At 42.1% G+C, this 24,597-nt stretch overlaps 1 protein-coding gene across 1 annotated transcript in view; it reads right to left on the reverse strand.

Moving 5' to 3' along the window:
* Window positions 1-24,597, reverse strand: part of LOC127451157 (extracellular serine/threonine protein kinase FAM20C-like) — a 102,871-nt gene that overhangs the window by 23,222 nt on the left and 55,052 nt on the right. Inside the window, exon 4 of the mRNA XM_051715629.1 lies at window positions 1,736-1,828. Within this exon, the coding sequence (XP_051571589.1) occupies window positions 1,736-1,828 (93 nt within the window). The remainder of the gene's footprint in view (window positions 1-1,735; window positions 1,829-24,597) is intronic.

Below are 24,597 nucleotides of genomic sequence, written 5' to 3' on the forward strand. Positions count from 1 at the left end.
ACTCTGACTCCACAAAGTGTCTCTCCTTGGGGCTTCTATTTAAAGTCAGCAGGGAGTTTCTCCTGACTTCTGAATGTTCTCACATGCACCTTGTTACTCACTGAGCAACTGTAATCATATCGACTCAATAACACTAAGTGCTTTTCAGGCCGTTGTCCAAAAGTCTTGAGTGACATTTGCAGAGCAGCGAGAATACAATCAGAGTTGCTTTGGCTTTCTGACATCGCAGTGGCGTGAGTGCTCTCGTGCGTAAACGTGTGTGTGGAAGGCTATGATTTCTTTTCCCAATGTCTGGGCTCGACAGGTGTTCTCAGTCAAATAACTGGGAGAAAGCCAAGAAGGTCTCTGTAGGATGAATTTCTTCTCAATGGCTACTGGAGTGGATGAATGGGGTTGGAGTATGCTGTCAGTGAACCTTAAATATGAGCGCAGGCTATTAGATTGTAAATAAAATAGCTAGATATTTTACAGTTTTTAGTGCATTTCTCTGAGCTTGATATGGCATTTTAGATGGTTGCTAGATGGTTGCTTTCTAGCCCAAGTCAAAAGATCTCTATGATATTCTGATCCCTATATGGTTTGGGTCCTTCCTTTATTTTAAGTCTATGAGACGTAATCTATAATCTATTTTCCCCCGTTTTTTCATCCACCAGGTGAAAAATGTTAAGTCAGAATACTCTGAAAAGTCATAGCACACCTCTTTAATGTACAATTTTAAGTATAATTTACAAACAGTATGGGACAAGGTGGTTTCACACCAAAGTTTAGATCTTAGGTTTTGTTCAAATCCCTAACCCCAAGTATGATTAATATCACCACTAGTGAGTCTAATTTTAAGAAAAATGATTTAAAACTACAGTAAAATGGATGTCGATGACATTGCCACATTCAATGGCAAAAATGTGTGTCTCCTTCAAACTTATCTATAATGTATAAAACCTTTAATACAAAATCCAAGATGCATCACCTCTTAAACACCTCCAAACAGTTCTGCCAAACAAAGATAAAGACCAAGAAAATACCAAGTAAACAGCAGGAACCTCAGAATAGAATCCTGGCATAAAGTCATATGATCTTACATATTTATGATTACATATGATCATATTTTTGATTACATATGATCTTAGTTATTCTGGTTAAGTGGGAATCTTTTGAGCAAGTCAGTCATGTAGGTCCACAATAATCAAATGTCTTCTCTAAGTGAGAAAGGACTTACTTAAGCCAGTCAAGGCACTGGTATTGCAAACAGGATGCACTGATTCAGTGCAGGACAGGTGGCAATCCAAAGTTGTGAATCTAGTCACCATACACACAAAAGTTACAAAGATTTTTGTACTTCTTCAACAATAAACAAAGTGATGTTGATGAGTTCACACATTAGTGTATGAAGCCGGTGCATCTACGCAAACTGAACGATTAGAAATGGCAACGTTTAATAAGCAATTTCTGTATTGAATAGGCTTCATTCAAGCTGTCAAACAACAAAAAGACAAACTTGTAACTAAAAACAAATTGTGTAGGCTATATGAAAGATACATGTACACAATGTATCATCCACTGATGGATAGAGTAAACAATCTATGTCCTATAATGATCGGAGTCGATGCTGGGCGCTCGTGTCCACACATTCCTAAAAACAATCGTTTAGAATTTTAGCAGTGTCATCCGCCAGACGTGTCCGGTGTGCGACCCCTCTAGGCTCACTTCATTTTCTGTACAGGTGTGGTAGGCTTACCTATCTAGATGAAATGCAGCAATCTCTGCGTTGTGTCGCTCAAAGTCGGAGAAGTAGAAGAAGTCTGGGGGTGTTTCCTGCTCTCTGGTTTGTCTAGAGGACAGAAAAAGAAACAAGATGGATGTTAGTTTATCTCAATGAACTACTGCCAGTATCACAGGCACAGTTAGCACATAAAGCTCAGCAGAAGAATTTGTGATCCACTTTACAGCTGCTATGGGAGAGTTGAACTGTTTATAATGGAATACAAGTGTACTGGAGGGCCATCATTAGGGGGGAAACCAGGAACATTGTCCCAGACCCTGTGATGAGGAAAGCCCCCATTATGGTACTCTATGATATAGCATACTCATCAGGCTTGGGGAAGAGGACACTCATCTATACAAATTTTGTCCCAGAACTATAAATATGTCTCAACTTTTGGCAGATGGCTTGACAAAGCCAACATACTATTATTCTACAGACTAGGGCCATAATTTCTGACTGCAACTCATCCTAGAGCTTAGTTACATCCACCAAGCTTGGCACTAACCTTCAGACTGTTCTGACTCAGGTTGTTATATCAATCAATCAATCAATCAATCAATCTATAGTGAATAGGAAAAGTATCTATCAAGCTGTAATACTCCATCTCGTTATTTTCTTTCAATTTGATTGTATTATGTTAGTATTTCCAACACACTCTCACGGATTTGGCTACGAGTTTTGAAACTTGATGACTTTCCCTCATCTCCTTTTAAAACACAACAATTTCTTTCTTCCATCATACAAAACAAACTCTTTATGCTTCAAATCATCCTTACAGACTCTACTATATGGTTAGGTTTAGATATGTGCTTAATTCCACATTACACATCCGAGTATTTACACATCTAGAATTCATACGAATTCATACAAACAAACTTGTAAGATTTCATACTATTTAGCCAACTCGTACAAATTTGTACGACTTCTCATGAGATCAGGTTGGTATTTCTTTATATATTTTAATATTTTGCACTGTTTTCTACATTGCATTGCTCTTTATTGTACATAGCTGAGCTGCAATACAAACGTGACATTAATTGCATTATCTGCCATGTCTAAACCACTACAACTGAAACAAAAGGAAAGAACATTTTGCAGTGGTTTCAGGCCTGATGTGGCAAAACTGACTGTGGAACATGTGTAGAGACTATCTGTTGTGTGTAGTAGTACTATACACAGTACTAGGTGAGTAACTTCTTCAGTAAATTGGCTGTAATGTCTGGATTGCCAGCATAAAGTATTCCTGACACTAGTGGTCAGAAACACAGACAACATTCAGCCGAGTGTGCCATGTAGCTGGATCAGCAACTAAAGAGAAGAGTGTGTGCGCACAGAGCAGGTTTTGGCAGGAAACAACCTTCAGGTGCGTGCTCTCTCCACGTACCTGTGCATCCAGACAGAAAGATTACAAGACTGAGACAGACAGGCAATGGAAAAAAAGTGCTAGAATCCAGACAGACAGATCCTAAACCACAGATCTTAACTGTCAACCACCCACAGTGATATGACTCTCTGCAGCTGGATAACTCTTACATTGTGCTGCCCTGAAACATCCGTAAGATCTTTCCTGGAATCATTACGGCTTGATCCCAGAAAATGGGAAGCAAAGCCAACTATGCAAGTATAATCTTAAACCCACAGCACAACAGAAGTGCACATCAGACTAGCAAACCCAGAGGACAATTGTATTGCTCAAAGGTGGCTCAAAATTGAGAATGGAGTTTCAATTAAGTATCAGATTTGTCCCAGTGTGACATTTCTTCTAAAATGTATTCTAAAATGGGGTGTTTGGGTAAAGCTTTTGGAGAATGCGATGAGTCATAGAAGTAACCAAAGTGTCGTGTTCTACCATCTGTATCAGTGTCCATCAGCATGCAAACTACTTAAAGGAATATTCTGGATTCCATACAAGTTCAGTTCAGTCGACAGCATTTGTGGCATAATGTTGATTACCACAAAAAAATTTTTTGTCTCACATCTCCATAAATTTAAGTTACAATGAGGCACTTACAATGGAATTGAATGGGGCCCATTTTTGGAGGGTTTAAAGGCAGAACTGTGAAGGTTTTAATTTTACAAAAGCACTTACATTCATTCTTCAGTTAAAACTTCTGTATTATTTGAGTTGTAAGGTTGTTTAAATAGTCATTTTTATGGTCATTTAAGGGTCATGGCAAGAAGGTTGTAAATCTGGAAATAACTTTACACATTCCTATTTATAGGACAGTTGAGAGAAACAGGAAAGTTGAGGGAAAGAGGGTGAGGGTTCAGGAAACAACCCAGGCCAGACTCAAACCTTGGTTCCTAAGTGTCAACAGCTCTTTTCTGTGACAAGTACATGTGCATCCCACTGCACCACATCTCTAACACACACACAGCTTTAATACTGATTTTGTGATTACATGCATTAATATAGATTTTATATTCTATACAGAATAAATAATATATATTTATATTATTTATGGCATTTTTGCTAATTTTACTGACAGTGATACTCATGAGAATATAGATAGAATATATGTATTTAATAAATATAGAACTGATAAATACATGTATAATAAAATAAAATATACAGTAGATAGAATATATTTAAGAAATAAATATAGAATTTATAATATATTATAATTTTATATATATATATATATATATATATATATATATATATATATATATATATATATATATATATTTACTGTATATATAATAAACACAGAGAATGTGCACTAAAACTTCTTTACCGTGTTTAAGGTGTGTTGTTTAATGGTGGCAATAGCAATATGATGACACCAAGGTTCAATACTGTAAATAAAGGTTAAGAGTGTCATTTCTGTGGCACTAACAGCACCAAACAGAACTGCAAAATAGTGACAAACAGATAGCAATTCCATTTGGTTTCGCTAGTGGTGCAAAATTACACACAACCCCTTTTAATTTATAAGTACTAATAACTGGAATAAACAATTCTTTTGCCAAGTAATGTTAATTAGCCTACATTTAGGCTGTTACAGTAATGTTGCCATGTCACAGATATACAGTCACAGGTGTGTATATCACCTGTTTTATGACAGCTTTGAATTTAAGGCTTCAGAATTTAGAGCAGAAAATATTAATTTTATTATTTAAATTTGTAAATGACTTTATTTTGGCTAACTTTATTAGCAGCTACAATCAAGACAGTACAGGTCAGGAATGGAAGCTGCATTTGAACTTCACAGCATGTGCCGGTGTATATACGCTAGCAACAAGGTCACGGCTTTGACAAAATATAGATGACATTGTAATGTACATTAAGTGTTTATAAGTGCATTGCTAATACGGCAGATGGTAATATAATGAAAAGTGACTTAATTTCATATCTAACATTCAATAAACTGGAAAAAGATGCTTTTTGTTTCTTATTGTTTGTGCTGCAAGGTCCATATATCCACCATAACAATACCAAAGGACAGACGCTTAAATGGTCTTGACATCATATGTCTCTGTCACCTTATGCTGTGGCTAAAAAGCGCTCAGAACACTTTTCGAGATGAGCTGTTTTCTTGTTCTGGGCTGTGATTGGCAGGATGGTTGCCACAGTCACCCTGACCCTGTGTGCAGCCTCCAGTCTGGGAGGAAGTCCTGCCAGTTTGACATGTGACAGCTCATCTCACTGTAGGAGCTGGAGGGTGTTTCACTCAGTGGTTGCACAGTATTAATGTGCTTTTTCCGCGGAGAGAACAGATGGCAGATAAATATTCTTGATATTAATCTAATTGCCAATAAAAGCAGGAGACATTTGTTGATTGCCAAACGGCGAGCGAGAGAGCGATGCCAATATGTTTGTCACTCAAAATGGCTGCACAAGTTCCCATCCACACAGGTAAACAAAGAGAGGTCACCTCAATGTTAAACACTGACCTGCTGAGAGTACTTAAAGGACATTCTGTGACAATTCTGACATTCAAAATATAAACACATGATGTTTTTGCCTAGGCAAGTCAAATTGATATTCCCTCAAAGTAACCAAATCATATTCAGTGAGATGACACAGTGCAGAAAAGTTTATGTTAATTTGTTAAAAACAAATGTGAAGACAACAGGCTTCTTGATCTGACAGACAGCTCTGATAAGCTCATTATGCCAGCCACCTGAATCTGTCGATTTCCCATAGCACGATGAGTACATCATCTACAAAGTAATCATGTTAAGAGTTTACTGGATGTGTGCCAGCTAACACAAATATGTGTCATGTTCCATCAAATTGGTAAAGGAAATGACTGGCATATTTTTTCCAAGTGTATCTAAAACGGTATTACTAATTAATTTGCCTGCTTTTTTTAAACCCTGTTATCTCCGAAGACTCTTGAAGACGTAGTTCACCCAAAAATAATCTGCTTGGAATGTTTGTTTTCAAATGATGTGGGTGAGTAAATTCTGACAATTCAATTGGCTAGTTGCTTAAGACGCCAGGTTTGATTTCCAGTTTAGTGAGTGTGGGCATAGCGACTTCCGGTTTCCCTGGGCGCTCTGCCCACAGTCTAAGTATATATGATATATATAGAGTAAATGATGTGTATAATGAACTAGCAATGAATTTTTTTTTTTTTTACAGCATTAATCTAGGTTAATGTTTCATTTAAATATATTATTGTTCATTTGTAATTACTGCTTGTTCATAATATATTGCCTAGTGTTAATGTATACAACATATACAATGTAAATAATTATTAGTATGCATAGAAACGAACATTAACCTAGATTAACAGATTAATGCGGCGGTTTGTGGTTTTGCGCGAACCGCCGCAACGCAACACACTCTGGAACATTGCAGAGCGACACTTGCGTGATTCACCACATTATAAACAGAACCGATGAGGTAAAGAGAAGACAAAGACCCCATTTCCACCTGGTATTACGATGTGTTTCGGGTGATCCGATCACATGTGTTCAGGTGAGACACATCGCTGTTTACACCTGGTCACTTAAATGTGTCTCCTGTGACCACTTGTGTTCAGATTTGGAGGGGAGGGTCTCTGTTTCATGATGACATACATCAATCACTCAGTCAGTGTGTTACTGCATGATAATAAAAAACAGAAAAGTCAGAAAAGACAAAGAAAGTGCAGATAAACAAAAAACAATGCATTGTTTCTCCCAGATGTGGTAGAAAATTAATCTAAGCACAAACGCAACATGTCAAGCAGAATTATACATTATTTTAGTCGATTACCTCTTTTATTATGTGTTGATATCAGACACACTAAAGAAGATCCATGAAGCTCTCTTGATTGTGTATGTATCCGTTTTGTTTTATTTTCCGATCGGACGATTATTTCCTTTTAAAGCCGCTTGTAACCGGCAAATTTTAAACTCTTAGTGCAGCGGTTGATTGACAGGTAAGGGGCGGTGCTTCACTGCTGCTGGGAGGCATACAGGATGGATTAGCATTTACACCTCAAATCTGAAGTGGTCAAATGCGTTTTTGACCACATTTGTATGTGGTTTTTGTGATCAAATCACAAAACGTTTTAGACCCCGTTTAGATCTGTATTTAGGGCTGACCACATGTGATCGGATCACCCGAAATGCATCTTAATACCAGGTGGAAATGGGGTCAAATACACATAATCACTTTTTAAATTTTATTTTTACTGCTGTAACACTAACTGATAACTTATAGATAACTTATAGATTCATATGAAATCTATTAAAGCAAATCTATTAGACTTATTTTTTATTAAAACTGTGCAAAAAATACTATAGTTTATTTGTTAGAAAAGACTATATTAGTCTACATTAACTTAACAAAAGTAATGTAGAGTCATCAATGGTCTTACCTGTGGTTATGGCCTTATTGCTATGAATGACACTGTTAAACAATGGAATACCAATGGTAAACTTTCATATAGGCAAGAACAATTTAGAATGAAGAGGTTAAAACTTCCATGAATTATGGACAAATTATTGAATTTTTTTCCCTCCTGTTCTCTCCAATTCCTGTTCTAACTGGTCATGTTTGCCTTCAGATATTCAAAGAGATGACTTAAATCATTAGGCCTGTGTCCTGCAAAACTAATATCATTCGCATTCAAGTGGCTTGTGACCTTGGAAAACTACTAGCCACAGTGGCTTATGAGCCAAACCCTGCATACTGTATATAACCATATAGATTGTTTATACAAATATATTTTTGCATTGTCAGTAAAGTTAAAGATAGCCAAGCTGTAAATTAATAAATGTATGAATAATATTTTTGGCTTCCAGACAGTACTGCATGTATTATCTGAATATCACAACATCAGCAAAGAGCAGCCTGATCTCACATAAAAATCACCAAGTGTGTGTGCCGATTTTTCATTAGCCGAAATCGATATACATTGACCGAATTTGAAAACACTGCCTCCAGAGGCTAAAGCGGTAAGTGTTTCAGAGCATATAAACAAGTATGACATCCATTTATATCCAGGAGAGTTCGCCAGAAGCCAGTTATAAAAATAATTGTTTTCAGCTGAACAGGTGTAAAACAGTGAAGAGAAAAGCTTATTTTATTTAATCTACCCCCCAACCAAAACCCAAATCTAACCTTAACAATTAGTAGAGACAAAATACAATGTTAAGGACAAAAATGCAACCTCCTTATCATACTCGTAATTGTTTATACAAACACGATTACTTCCTTGTTTCATTGGGGATTGAACTGTGGTCTCCCATGCAACTGACGCAACACACTACCAGTTGAACCATGAGAGAAAGTAATTGTTGTTGAGCCATTCCAAATATGACCAATGTGAGATAGGGCATGTCAGTGAGTCGGCATACTGTTGCAGATCCTAGGGTAATGGAACTTTCGGAAACACCATGCTGACTTGCAGGGCAGTGGTGGCTCAGCGGTTAAGGCTCTGGGTTACTGATCAGAAGGTCAGGGGTTCAAGCCCCAGCACCACCAAGATGCCACTGTTGGGCCCTTGAGCAAGGCCCTTGACCCTATCTGCTCCAGGGGCACTGTATCATTTCTGACCCCAGCTTAGTTGGGATATGTGGAAAAAAAAGAATTTCACTGTATATGTGCAAATGTATGTGTGATAAATAAATATAATAATTATTATATTATTATTATACTTCCCATGTGATCATGTTGTAAAAAGATGTCAACTTATTCTACATTCAGAGTGAAAATCTCCTCCCCTTCTCCTCGAAAGCTTTCTTTAATTAAACTGATTTATTTTTCAAATCAGTTTTACCACTTTGGAGGAGAAAATATTTTGGCATTAGATATTTGAAGATTATTTATTTACTTTGATCACATTTATTTGGCTTGGCAATAGTCTGTTCCCAAAACCTTGCAAATGGATTGTATTATACAGATTTGTATAATTTGACAAATATTCTCTAAATTAAGTGAATAAACATTTGACTTTGGAAATTATTGAAACTGTTCTTTTGAAGGTATTTACATCAGAGTAGATTAAAATGCAGTTTTTGATTTATCCTAAGGCACCTCAACTGAATGGAACCTCATAAATGGCTTAAAACACTTATCATATGCCTAGTAGTTCTGTGCGCCACACAAATATTGCAATTGTCTGAGCTCACTTTGCACTGTAGACTATGCTGGAGGTGACAGGTTAGCAATGTATGACCAGAGCTCAAGTGAACTGTCTTTCTTTTTTGAGAGAAAGAGGGCTGGAGAGAAACTAGAAGAGAGGTACAAAGAAAAACATATAGTAAACCAAAAGAATGCCAGAAAAAGAGGTCTAGATCATCTCGGTTACTGTCGTAACCTCCGTTCTCCCTGATGGAGGGAACGAGACATTGTGTCGATGAAGTGACACTAGGGGTCGCTCCTGGGAGCCCCAGACATCTCTGATCTTTGAGAAAAGGCCAATGAGAATTGGTGAGTGTAATTTGTATGCCACTCCCCCGGACATATGGGTATAAAAGGAGCTGGAATGCAACCACTCATTCATGTTTTGCACTGAGGAGCCGAGACAAGGTCCCGGCCCATTCAGCGAGTAGTTCGGTGTTGTGGCAGGAGGGACACAACGTCTCGTTCCCTCCATCAAGAAAAGGAAAATAAGGATTCTCCACCCGACCCTCCGTCGGGGGAAGGAGTGGTCTCTTTACCAGCTCCTGAAGAGTGAGTTCCCAACTTCCTGGGCTGCCAGTCTCAGGGGCGCTTCGAAGCCTTCCTTGGGTTTCGAAGCTCTCCACGCCGGGGCCGGCCCACTGGGGCGGGCTGCGGTGGAGCCGGTGTTACCGCCCTTGGCAACGAGCAGACGGGGTGCGGGTCCTCAAGCCGTGCCGGGGCAGGATATGTTGTATGGCCTCCGTCTGCTTCCTTACCATCGAAAACTGCCGGGCAAATTCTCCGACGGCGTCGCCGAATAGGCCAGCATGGGAGATGGGGGCGTCAAGTAATCGAACCTTGTCAGCCTCTCTCAACTCGACCAGGCTGAGCCAAAGGTGGCATTCCTGGACCACCAAGGTGGACATCGCCTGCCCGAGAGAACGCGCCGTGACCTTCATTGCCCGGAGGGCGAGGTCGGTCACAGAGCGCAGCTCCTGCATTAATCCTGGGTCAGAACTACCCGCGTGCAGTTCTTTAAGTGCCTTGGCTTGGTGCACCTGCAGGAGAGCCATGGCATACAGGGCGGAGGCGGCACGTCCAGCAGCTCCGTAGGCTTTAGCCGTCAGTGATGACATGAGCCTACAGGCCCTGGACGGGAGCCTCGGACAATTCCGCCAGGTGCTGGCGCTCTGAGGGCACAAGTGCGCCGCGACCGCCTGATCCACCTGAGGAATCGCCGAGTACCCCCTCGCCGCCCCACCGTTGAGGGTAGTGAGAGCAGAGGAGTTCGCGAATCGGGCGCGGGCAGTAAAAGGTGCCTGCTATGACCGCGTAAGCTGCTCATGCACTTCGGGGAAGAAAGGAACAGGGGTGGAGCGTGGTCGTGAGCAGTGCTCCGGCCCCAGGAACCAAACGTCGAGCAAGCATGGCCGCAAGCTCCGCGTCCGCCTGTGACTGGACCACCGTACCCGAGGGTGGGAGTCCAGCCGAGTCTTCCGCGTCAGACACGGTGAGCCCGCTCTCCGATGCTGCAATGGATATCTCATCCTCTTCGCGTGTTCCGAACGAGGCTGCGAACCCACCCTGAGACGGGCCCGCGGTCTCATCCCAGAACCCAGCCGGGGCATACGAGCGTGCAGGGGAATGGGAGGTCCATGGGGGGTTACCCGGTGGAGAAACTCCCATTGAAGTCCACAAATCGCCCCCAGTGCTAACCGACACAGCCTCATACCCGTAAGTAGAAAGACCGAGACAGGGAGCCGCTGGGGTGGGGTTCTTTTCTGATGAAAGAAAGCCGTGACCGCAACGTAGCCATGGTCATGTTCTCGCAATGAGGACATGAACCATCCACGAATGATGTCTCCACGTAGGAAGCACCCAAACACGAGATACAGCGATCGTGGCCGTCAGAAGCGGAGAGATAGCGACCGCAACCAGGAAGGATACACAAACTAAAAGGCATCTTGAAAAAGACGCTTTCGTGAGTTCCACTCTTTTAGTTGGAAATATTCTCTTTTAAAAATATACTGTTTTTGTTCTCACTGTTGAAGTGCCCAGGGATGTACTCTGCACAACGCTGGTGCAAGAGGGGGAAAACCGCTGTAATGCGCCGTAAGACCAACAGTTCATGAGAGAAAGATCAAAGATCAGAGATGTCTGGGGCTCCCAGAAGCGACCCCACGTGTCCCCATCGACACAGCGTCAAGTGAGTGACAGAAGGGGAACAAGTGCGAGAAAAACACAAGAACACAGAATAAGAGATAAGACTGGCTTTAGGGTTTAGGCAGGGCTGTAATACAAAGATGAAGCCACAAAGTCCACAAGTACTTCATCCATCCTGAGAGAATATCAAACATTTCAGAAACAAAGACAGGAAAACCCCAACAGCTTCCAATTGCAAGAAACCTGAAATTTAAGGAGGAAACATTTGGTGTTTCTAAAGGCTTACAATGATCTTACATAAGCCAGCGCTTAGAATATAACACAGTTTTATCTGCATATCTCAACCTGATTCAGACAAACAAATCTTTCATAGAACTTTGATACGGTGTATAGCATTTTTTCTCCTGTTTTCATGTGCCCATTTCTTTTACACAAAGATAAAATGATTTTGTCATTTAACTGAGCTACAGAAATTAATTAAAGTGATCCACATCTGTAAATAATCTATTATTATTACATTTAACATCTATTATATTATCTGTTAATATTTATATATTACAGAGAAATCATCTATAGTAATCTATAAATATTCTATTAAATATTAGTATATTTCATATATAGTTATATATAAAATTAGATATCGATTTATCGATTATTGATCTGCACTTTTTCTTATCATTAGCATCGATTATCGTTAGCAAACATTATTTTAAGAGTGAAAGCATTATGCGCAACACAATGCCTTAAGTCATAAGGGCATGGCCATGAAGCTTTGGTATTTTCGTACAAGCATGTGCTAAGTCTAGGCACAAGTGGGTTTTGGCGAAATCGCCCACGCAACATGCAAAAGGCGTGACCAAGTGCCATTTAATTCTGAGGTTCTTCTCTGCGTCCTATTATATAGCCCATTTCCTCAAGCACCTACAATTTAAACAAAGACAGCTCATTCATAAGAAGTTGGTAGTGTAAAAGGACTGTATGCAAAGAATTAGAAGAATTTAAAATTACGTTCTTCTGTGCATTAACTGCATCCTTGATGAATGTCAGGCATATTTCTATGACAACGACACGCTCATTTTTTACAAAATGTGATTCTCATCAGAATTTGGATGTATGCGCCGTTAAATTAAGTGATTATTTGCACTGAGTTAAGAGGTGGTATTGAAACATCTTAGAGCAACCACCAAATTCTTAGGAAAATAGCAAATCGCGCTTTGCGGCACTTCATTTACATACAATACACCTACAGTTTGCATGCCTACACCCACAGTAGCGCAGACACACCCACCCACGCCCATTTGCACTTTGGGCTGGCACGAAAATTGCACTCAGAATTAGCGCTCTCACGAAAATTGGATAAGATGTTGCACACGGTCGTAGGTTGCGCAAAGCCACGAAAATAGAACCCCTAATTTGCGTGCTTTCCAATTCACTCCAATTGGTCTTCTGTTAATAGTGTGGCGTAATAGTGTTCGGAGACCACAAGAGGGTGATATAACATTTACTGAAGCCGGGTCGCAGGTAGGAAAATCACCGGTAAGGACAAGCTGATGTGGAGAACCAGAAGGCAGTCCAAAATTAAGAAGGTCTTTGTACTTCAAGACTGAACAAATTGATGCTGATGAGTTTGCAAGTTAGTGTTTGAAACTGCTGTAACTGCGCAGACTGAAGGATTAGAAATGGTGACATTTATTATGCAATTTCTCTGTATGTAGCCTTGAATAGGTCTCTCTTTCAAGCTGTCAAACCACAAAAAGACATACTTGTAACTGAAAATACATTGTGTAGGCTATTTAAAAAGATACTAATAAACAATATATCATCCAGTGATGGCTAGAGTAAATAATCGATGTCCTTTGATAATGATTTGGGTCGAATTTAATGGAAAACGATGCAAGTTGAGCTCCGTGGTAGTGCAAAATTTGGACGATAAGCATCAAAAATCGATAATCAGTGGCATAGATTTGGCTTGAACATTGGTGGGGGGGAAGTTAGGCCAGTAGCGGATTTAGGCATGGTCGACATGTGCCGTTGCCCAGGGCGGCATCTTGCGGTGGGGCGGCACGAGGCACCCACACATACCCCGTCAACAACTTTGGGGGGGTGTTGAAGCGGGTTTCACCTAGGGCGCCATACAAGCTAGAACTGCCACTGTACTAATTACTGTGGAGAGCATTTACATATTGAGCTTAATACATACAGTGGACATTACATATGTAGAAACATTGCTGAAGTCTTTCATGTTCTTTTATGTCCAAATATGTTTGAAAAGACGCCTACCATATGTTTGAATAACTGGACTGGGTAGGTTTGAAAGTCAATGAAACTTGACTCGAAGCTTAATAAGCTTTGTAATTAATGCAGCAATAATTTTAGGATCTAATTTAACTTTGAAATGCAATTAAGTTTTGGAAGCATATACCAGGCAGCTTCCAACCTAAAGTGAGCAATTAATCTTTGATTAATAACAGGTGATGATGATAGAATTGAATGGATCCTGAAATGCCTGGTGTCAGAGATGCAACAACAGGGTGAATGCTTCTCCTGCCATTTTTGTCACAACCACTTTACTTTTTGACTTTCACATACGTTAAGACACGTGAGATAATTAGAACCTGTGCAAATTACTGCAGTAAATATATTCCAGGGTTAAGAGAATTAAGGGTCATTGTGATTTATAATTAGAATTGCCCTAGGGCAGCCTAGGAAGATTACAGTACATCGATTTAATTTGTCTCTCTCTCTTGCCGTGCCAAACCTTTCTCTCACAGAATATAATAGACATTTTCCCCAGGCTGTGACTTCCTGATGGGGTGGAGACTAAAGCATCTGTCTGTGTTTACTGCACGTCACTGTTCCCACCCAGCATGCCGTGAGTTGTTCCCTTCTGTCACCTTCAACATGCTGACCAACAAGTGTGTGCATATGACAAACTGCCCTTTCATAATGACTTCCACTTTCCTGACACATTTCCTGCTACCGTCATATTTGGACCCACCAATGAGTGCATTTACATGCATAATATAACACTGCTTAATATGTTTATGTAAACACCTTTAAAAGTGGTCTTTATTCGGGGAAAGGTCATACACTCTTGATCAACACAGGCAGATTTGTGCCTATTACTCCGATTTCACTCTGCATGTAAACATCTTTACCTGGCGTTCCTACAGCTCTTATCTACTTGAATGGGGAAAGACCGAAATCTCCAGAATGTTGGTCAAGATTACGATCAAAGAACATATTTCAAATCAGCAGTAAAATCTGACAACAATAGTATCATAATCTTTGCTTCTTTAGCTCGGATCATGCTAAAAAAACGCTTCGTCCAGCAGGTCCAGCTAATGCGCATGCACTTTACTGAGCTGACTGACAGGCGATGTTTGTGTCTAAAAGGTGATTGCCTCTTTTACTTGTAAGGCAGGACTTCCTTTTATACATCCGCCATATTGGGCGTTCCAATTTCTCCTGTTCATTTTAATAAGTGCTCCGTCTTGGGCTAAATAGTCTCTGGTTAAGTCTACGTCACGATTATTGTTTTTACGAGATAACATTATAGAAAAGACACATACCCTTATAAAAAATCTAGAGTTCTGGCAAATTAGCCACAAACTTGCCACACATTTGTCGCAAATTTGCCACTCATTATTTTCACATGCAAATGAGCTTGTGAATTGCTGCAAATGTTTGCCAGAAGTTTGCAGCTCTTCACTGGTAGTGGTGAACCTGCAGCAAACCTTTGGCAACAAAGGACAATTAGCCACAAATTTGCCATAGAGCATATGAAGCATGGACATTATTGAATGTTTATTTATATAACCTTTATTGATTGTTGAGTTCATTTGGATTTTGATAGACATGTCCCTAGAGAAAAAAATGAAAAAAGTCTATTCTAATAGAACCAGATGTGACAAGGAGGGCGTGGCCAGGCCATAAGGATGGACGCCTGGCACTGAATTAACCCAACCAGCCGGGAGAGGGATAAAGAGGAGCCGGAGATGCCAGTTAGGGAGAGACAGAGAGAGAGAGAGAGAGAGATATGCATGCAGTCGACGAACGTGTGTACTCTGCATTGGACCCGGAAGGCCAACAGTGTGAGTGACACACGGAGCTGTGTGTGTGTGTGCCGGCGAGTGTGTGCTGAAAAGCAGTTTTATGTTGTGTCCAAGAGAAACTGTGTCTAATTAAAGTCTTCCGTGAACTGTTCACCCGGCTCCCGCTTCCGCATTCGTAAGGAAGGCAGAGATCTGCCACACCAGACCAGTGACAATGTCTGTGACCGTCACAGTAAAGAAAGACTATGAAAATGTTCTTAGAAAGAACACTTATTTGAATAAATCAATTTTAAAAACTATTAATTGTTTATCGGCTTTCCCCACCACCTTAGATATCGATATCGGCAAAATCCAATATCAGCCAACCTCTATTTTTAGATATCATTTCCTTTTTCAGAGTAGTATTTATCTTCCAGAAAAGAGCAGCATTTATCTGCAAGAAAAACTGTGATTCGAAGAATATTTGAATCGATACCCCCATTAAAATCAGTAAACACCATAATTTATTAAACTCAAACACATAGTGATGAACAGTAGCATTTGACTAAATATTATACTTTAAAAAAAATATTATAATATTTTTATAAATATTATTTTGCTATTTGCTACAATCCCAAATCAATGCTTAATCACTGACTCAAATGAACAGGTTAATTTGAAGAAACCGGCCATCGAATTTCCCAATGCTTCATATAAGAAAAAAGGATATTTCAGGAGAGCACAATTGGGTGAAAAGCTGCATGGACAATATAACATTACAAAAAACAGCAATGACACGTTTTATCGCACTACACCACTACTCATTGGAAAATGTAGCTTGTTACTGGACAAGCTATTCTGTTTTGATTACTGTCAAGCTACTGAGACATTTAGTTAGTAGCTGGTAGCATCACTACTAGATCCATGCTAACACTGGATCTCACAGCAGTGGACTCTGTGGGTCAGTGCAAACAAATCATTTGAAGTACCGGATGCCCTGCTGTAAGTTGGAATGACCCCAGACATCCCAGCATTATGACAACTTGACATACTGTATGTCAGTATGCACTTTCTCTGCCTGTGTGCTACTGTGAGAGCACAAATGAGCATGACATGCCTTTCATGTTCTCTTTAATTAACAAGGGTGAGAGTGAATACTAGCTGTGAATCAGCTGGACAAATCCACCAAACTGAATGAGGCGACAGAACCAGACTCCTGCTCAGCACTCGAGACCCCTGAGGCTTACAGAACTAATTACAACTCACAGACAGGCCTTGAAAACCCACAAACAACAGACTGGCCATATTCTACAGTGTAGTAGCATTGTAGTCTAGTTAAAGGAAGAGTTCACCGAAATTCTCTTATATACTGACCTTCATGGCCTTCAAAAACCATATGATGTTTTTCAGTGGAACACAAAGGAGACATTTTTCAAGAATCGTTATTCACCTCATGTTGTACCCTGATTCATAATGACCAGGGGCTATCAAACATAGCATAAAGGTTTGAAATGACATGGAGTTCATTCACTGAAGGATTCGTCAAACTGATTCAAAACGAGAACTCATGAGCTGGTGAATCACTGTTTTAAAAGTACCGGCTCATAAGAGTCATTTAGTCATGAATAGGACTAAACCAGTCACCACGTTTGTTGTTGAGTACAGCTAGCAAATACAACGCAATAGAAAGGCGTGCTGTTTTGGTGTTATTTCACGGTGCATGCTTTTTTATGTCACCACATTCAATTCAGACTGCAATCTCATAACTTGGGTAAAATATAATTTCTTTAGTGACGCTGGTAGTTCAGCGGTGGAGAAAAGGAAAACTGAAAGATGCTATTTTCATAGCTATCACTGGGGTAAAAAGATACAACATTGTTTTGCCAACCAGCCACAGTGGCTGTGAATGCCCAGTTTCACCAGCCACTTTGATTTTATTACGAGCACCTTTGGTTATTCATAAAGGTATATAAAACATCACTTCTGAAGCGGTAGTGAATTATGATGACACACATGACAATCCATTAATGTCACTGCATATAATTTGCTTTATATGGTTATGTATTCAGCCACGAATGTTTGGAATTAAGCAATGTTGACTTCACAATGCGTGTAAATGTGAACTGCTCCATGGAAATCAAGCGAACTAAACTTAGAGCACCTCCTGAGATGGTCTGAGATCATTTGCAGCATTGTCATGGACGACATTGTTCTTGTAGTGGCAAACTACTGTATTTTCAGATGACAGAAACAGCAGAAACAGTGAGCACCCTGCATACGCATGTTCTATGAGAAGCGTTGCGCTTATGGGCGGCAGAGCACCTCTGAATTCACAGCGAATCAACGGCTTTTCTTTCGCCAGTTTTTCAAAATATAATTAAGTGTGTTTCTTCAAATGCACGTCTTTGTGTCTGACAGCATTTCTTGTAACATGTCACTCCAAGATTTTTATAAGTCGCCCGCCACAGAAATAACCCACCACTGCGTATAAAATATCCACATTTAGCGGGTTGGTGGGTGCTAATTTTACTCTGAACAAAAGGAAAAACACATTTACTCATTTCATTAACCAGAGATTACATCACAAATACACACACAATTAGTTGAAGGGAATCCAGCAATAATATTTACAAGAAAAAGAGAGAACCGCTCGCTCTTTTGCTGGAGCTTAAGCCTCAGTAAATCATCTGAAACCGAAAATAAATGCCAAGAAACTGAAACCTGTTTAAAATTAATAGTAGTTCAATGGGATGGAAACACTGCAACAGCTATTACATCTAGCATTTATCCTTGGACCTGTCCATGTTGTCATTATTTCCGTGAGAGAAATTTCACAGTGGGAATGTGTGGCCATGGAACTTGTGTGTGGCGTTCACTGATACGCGTGATTATGTTCCGCATAATTTCAAGAAATTCCACTGATCATGCTATAACATAGCAACATACAACACCACAAATTTAAATGTTTAGCTGTTCTGCTGTTGCTAATAAAATAATATTATGAATACATCTTACTCAAGTTACAGGCTTAATCAACGTGAATTTTTTCAAACATTACTTTTGATCCGCAAATCATCCCACGGGCCGGAGATGACTACTTGGCGGGCCGGGTCCGGCCCGTGGGCTATATGTTTGACACCCCTGCTTTAACATAATGTTAGTTTCTTGCACCAAAAACAGTCAGAATTTAGTTTTACATGAAACATTTCATTCTCTAAATGACCCATAGAATTAAGGGCAAATTGGAACCAATTTTGCTTACTTAACTCTGCCTCTGAAATGACCTTTTTGGATGATGTCACCAAGCCTGCTTAACTTTCAACTAATGCTGGGAGCAAAAATTTAATTATAAGTGAAAAAACAAACAAAACAAAAAGGCCCCTTTAGTGGCCCTATCCATTCTAACATTTGAAATATTTCATAATATTCTTTTCTAGGCCTATCAAGTTCTGACTTTAGAGACAGCGGTTACCATTTCAATTGAAATATTTGACATAAAACAATGAAACACAAATATGCCATCATAAAGTAAAAAAAAAAAAATGCCCTTGAAAATGTAGGAATGTAAGCAAAATGTTTATTTCTCACATTGGTTTGAACCAATGTGTACCATCAGTGTTTAATAGTCCTCCACAATTGACAGCAAACACAAATTCAGGTCTGACTCCATTCTGGTATGAAACACCCACTTTTCACAATTTAGTCAGTTGTGATGAATAAAATCAAGTCCTTTATAATTTATTTTTCTTGTTAAATATTCTGTTTTACTCTAAAATGGGGTATGGATGCCATTTCATGTTGACTTTAAACAGACTGTTTTTGCTGCTTTTCCTTCAAGACTTCAATAAAAATGACTGGCTAAACTCCACCTTCAAAAGGGCAAAGAAAATCCAGTTTTCCATGATATACCCTTTAACATTGTATACCTTAATAACTAACTTGTATGTTGTGAAAATGGTCAACATTTCTACGGTAAATATTATAAATGGTGCACTTGTTAACATGAAACCCATTTTACTTCAGTAATGTGACATACAGCAATTGCGAATGAAACAAAAAATGCAATGGCAAAAGATGTAGGGTGGAACTTAATTGCATTTTTAAAAAATGGTTCTCTATATCACATGTGGTTAAATTGGGTGGATTTGAAAAATAAGATGGCTTGATGTCAGGCAAAAAGAAAAGTCATTTCAGAGGCAGAGCAACAATTTTTCTTTTGGAAAAACGTGCACAGATTAATCATGCACAATCAGACCAGGAACACATTTTAAGAATGTACTGTAAATAATGTCCATTTTGTTTTCATGCTGACATTATTCACGTCCAAACCATCTAACATGATGCAGAAGCCTTAATATTTCACAATATGACATTTGAACATTTTACTTTGAAACTGAGTAAGAGAAATAATTCAGCTAGCTCTATCCTGTGAGACCTATGATGAATAGTTATGTCAACTTCACAACGTTAAAATCTACAGTAGAACTTTTACATACTCTGCTCACAAGTTTTTACTAGAGAATAACACATTTTATCAAGGTTCCTTTGTGCTGTAAAGAGGTTCCTCTCTGCTACCCTAGACCCTCTTCGATTTCCGTGGAAATACTGCATGCCATATCTTCTGCACTGACTTTTTTATAATTCATAATCCTCACCTTGAAATGGATTTCTGCAAAGACAATGGTGACAGATTCTTTCTTCATTTTGCTGGAAGCGCATAGAGCAAAGAGAGGAAGCCAAGGTTGGAATGAGCTACCAATTGTTTTGACAAATAAATGGAAATATGAGTATTACAAACATAAACAATTTCATTGCAACCAATCGGAGAGGGGGCAAATTAAAGTTGTTTAAATTCTTTGTTTCGTCACATTTTATGAATGCCAAGGTTAGCGCCAACCTTGAGCTATGCTGACGAACACAGTGTTGTACTTGCAATACATGCTTAACGAGACTTATGGGTCTGTTGGGCTGAGATAATCCAGTTTTACCTACTACTTACTGGCAGCGGAGCAGCTGCCATTGATATAAATGGGAAAGGTAATGCAGAGTTTTCTCCAGATATTATACTCCTCCTTGATCTAAAATAGCAAAACAATGAGAGAACTCAGTAAGAACCAGATTTTAAAAATATAAATAATCTGAAATATCAGCCCAAACATCCCCTCACTATACTGTAAAACATCATGGTTACTTTCGTAACCTCCATTCCCTGATGGAGGGAACGAGACGTTGTGTCGATGTAGTGACACTAGGGGTCACTCTTGGGAGCCCCAAACACCTCTGCTTTTTTGAAAAAAGGCCAATGAGAATTGGCGAGTGGAATTTGCATGCCACTCCCCCGGACATACAGATATAAAAGGAGCTGGTATGCAAGCACTCATTCAGGTTTTGTGCTGAGGAGCCGAGACCAGGTCCCGGCCATTTCAGCGGGTAGTTCAGCATTGTGGCAAGAGGGACACAACGTCTCGTTCTCTCCATCAGGGAATGGAGGTTATTAAAGTAACCATGACGTTCCCTATCTGTCACTCACTCGACGTTGTGTCGATGTAGTGACATTAGGGGTCCCTATACAAAACGCCACAACTATCTGAACTGTGTTACCTGAACTGGCGGTGTGTGATGGGCAGACCGCTGTGTGCCTCATAGCCAGTGCACCAGGTTGTCACGTAACTTCCCCCAACGCTCTTATGAGTGTCGAATGGTCCATCAGGAACAAGTCGACTGCCCAACTATAGGGCAGGCTAGCCCAGCCGAGGCCTCTTTCCCTCTCTTTTCTCCCCAAAAAGAGTGGAATTTGTTAACTGACTGGGAGCCATAAGTGTCTGCGTCGGGGGGTGTCCTGCCCAAGGGGAAGACACCGTGGAGACCACACCCCATCCAAAAGGGGGGGGAGGGCGGATTTTGAGTGGAATACATCACATGGTCTTACCGAGTCTTGTAGTATGTCATGTGGAGAGGTCCCATGGTAGGTCCTACTCGAAGGGGGAGGAGTTTCTACAGAGCATGGCGACCGGGGGCAGAGGGTCCTCTGCCCAAGGAAGACGCAGTTTGCCGACAGGGAAACGATTTTGCGGAAGATATCACATGGGGTCGCCTTCGCAGAACCAGCATATGTGGAGCACCTACCTCAGTACAGGGGCTCATTAGTGCACGTACTGGGCCGGTCAGCGAGTTTCTCCACAAACTCAACTGCCAGAGGGCTAAGGAGGAAAGTCATCCAGGGATCATAGTCTGTGAACACGACTGGGAGTCAAGAGCACACGTCTTCACCTCAAGGGAGGAGAAAGGTGCTATGCGCAAGCGGTACACCTGGCCAGCTGTCCCGGAACTTACCTGCTCGTGCCTGCCAATACACGGGACGAGACCGGCTCAACCCGGAGATTGTAGAACCTCGCAAAGGTGTTGGGTGTTGCCCAGCCTGCTGCTCTGCAGATGTCTGCCAAAAAGGCACCACTGGCCAGGGTCCAAGAGGCTGCCACACTCCTGGTAGAGTGGGCTCGTAACCCCGCAGGGGGTGGCACGTCCTGAGCCTGATATGCCATCGCGATGGCGTCAATGACCCAGTGGGCGATCCTCTGTTTGGAGACAGCGCTTCCTTTCCGCTGTCCACCAAAGCAGACAAAGAGCTGCTCGGAGCTTCTAAGGCTCTGTGTGCAATCCAAATAGATGCATAAAGCTCGCACTGGACACAGCAACGCCAAGGCTGGGTCTGCCTCCTCCTGGGGCAGTGCTTGCAGGTTCACCACCTGATCCCTAAAAGGGGTCGTGGGAACCTTGGGCACATAGCCTGGTCGGGGTCTCAGGATCACGTGAGAGTAACCCGGACTGAACTCCAGGCATGGTCCCCTACCCTTTTGATGAAAGTGAGCGCAGTCAGGAGGGCAGTCTTCAAAGAGAGTGCCTTAAGCTCAGCTGACTCCAAGGGCTCAAAGGGAACTCCCTGTAGACCCCAAAGAACTACAGAGAGGTCCCACGAGGGGACGAGGCGTGGTCTGGAGGGATTCAACCTCCTAGCGCCTCTCAGGAACCTGATGATCAAGTCGTGCTTCCCCAAGTACTTACCATCTACTGCATTGTGATGAGCCGAAATAGCAGCTACATACACCTTCAAGGTGGAGGGGGACAGCCACCCCTCTAGCCTCTCCTGCAGGAAGGAAAGCACCAATCCGACTGCACATCTCTGGGGGTCCTCGCGTTGGGAAGAACACCACTTAGCGAACAGACGCCACTTCAAGGCATCAAGGCACTTTGTAGAGGGAGCCCTAGCCTGAGTGATCATGTCTACCACCACGGGTGTTAGGCCACTTAGGTCTTCAGTGTCCCGTCCAGGGGCCAGACATGAAGATTCCAGAGGTCTGGTCGCGGGTGCCAGATGGTGCCCCATCCCTGAGAAAGAAGGTCCTTCCTCAGGGGAATTTGTCAGGGGGGGCTTTCACGAGGAGTGTGAGATCCGAGAACTACATCTGGGTGGGCCAGTAGGTTGCTACTAGGATGACCTGCTCCTCGTCCTCCCTGACCTTGCACAGGGTCTTGCACAGGGTCTGTGCAAGTAGGCTCACTGGGGGAAATGCATATTTGCATAGTCCAGGGGGCCAGCTGTGTGCCAGAGCATCTATACCTAGGGGTGCCTCGGTCAAGGCATACCAAAGCGGGCAGTGGGAGGATTCCCAGGAAGCAAACAGGTCTACCTGTGCTCGACTGAATCGACTCCAAATCAGCTGGACCACCTGAGGGTGGAGTCTTCATTCTCCCCTGAGGGTAACCTGATGTGACAGTGCGTCCGCTGTGGTCGCCCGGGATGTGAATGGCTCGTAGCGACTTGAGGTGCTGCTGACTCCATAGGAGGAGACGGCGGGCGAGTTGTGACATGCAACAGGAGCATAGACCACCTTGACGGTTGATGTACGCTACCGTCGCTGTGTTGTCCGTCTGGACCAACACATGCTTGCCCAGGATCAATGGCCGGAACCTCCGCATGGCGAGCAGTACTGCCAACAACTCTAGGCAGTTGATGTGCCAATGCAGCCGTGGGCCAGCCCGTCTTGGAGGCGTCTTTTGTAACCACGACGCGCCTGGAGACCTGCTCTAGGGGAACCCCTGCCCGTAGAAATGCAAGGTCAGTCCAAGGGCTGAAGAGGCGGCAACAGATCGGCGTGATGTGTCCCTTGGTGCCATGCCCATCTCGGGACTTGAGTCTGAAGCCAGTGCTGAAGTGGTCTCATATGCATCAACCTGAGTGGTGTGGCCGCCGCTGAGGATGCCATATGCCCCATAAGCCTCTGAAGAAGTTTCAGTGGAACCGCTGTCCTCCGTCTGAACGCCTTCAGACAGTTCAGCACAGACTGCGTGCTCTCGTTCATGAGTCGCGCCTTCATGGAGACTGAGACCAACTCCAAACCGAGAAAAGAGATGCTCTGAACCGGGGAGAGCTTGCACTTTTCCCAGTTGACCTGAAGCTCCAGTTGGCTGAGGTGCCAGAGCATGAGGTCCCTGTGTGCACACAGCAACTCTCGAGAGTGAGCTAGGATTAGCCAGTCGTCGAGATAGTTGAGGATGTGGACGCCCACTTCCCTTATCGGGGTAAGGGCTGCCTCTGCGACCTTCGTGAAGATGCGAGGGGACGAGGACAGGCCGAAGGGGAGGACCTTGTACTGGTACGCCTGGCCTGGCCTTCGAAGGCAAACTGCAGGAAGGGTCTGTTTCGAGGTAAGACCAAGACGTGGCAGTACGCGTCCTTCAGGTCTACAGCTGCAAACCAATCTTGATGCCGGACGCTTGGACGGCAGTCTGTGCAAAGCCCGGTTCAGTATTCGCAGGTCCAGGATTGGTTGCAACCCACCGTCTTCTTTGGTACGATGAAGTTAGGGCTGTAGAACCCTTTCTTCATCTCGGCTGGAGGCTCTATTACGCCCTTGAGTAGAAGGGTAGCGATCTCCGCATGCAAGGTAGCAGCGTTCTCGCCCCTTCACCGAGGTGAAGCGGACGGCGCTGAACCTGGGTGGGCACCTGCCGAACTGAATCACGTAGCCGAGTCGGACGGTCCGGGTCAGCCATCGCGACGGGTTGGAAAGCGTGAGCCATGCGCCCAAACT

This window comes from Myxocyprinus asiaticus, chromosome 14, assembly GCF_019703515.2.
Source record: "Myxocyprinus asiaticus isolate MX2 ecotype Aquarium Trade chromosome 14, UBuf_Myxa_2, whole genome shotgun sequence".
Taxonomy (NCBI): Eukaryota; Metazoa; Chordata; class Actinopteri; order Cypriniformes; family Catostomidae; genus Myxocyprinus; species Myxocyprinus asiaticus.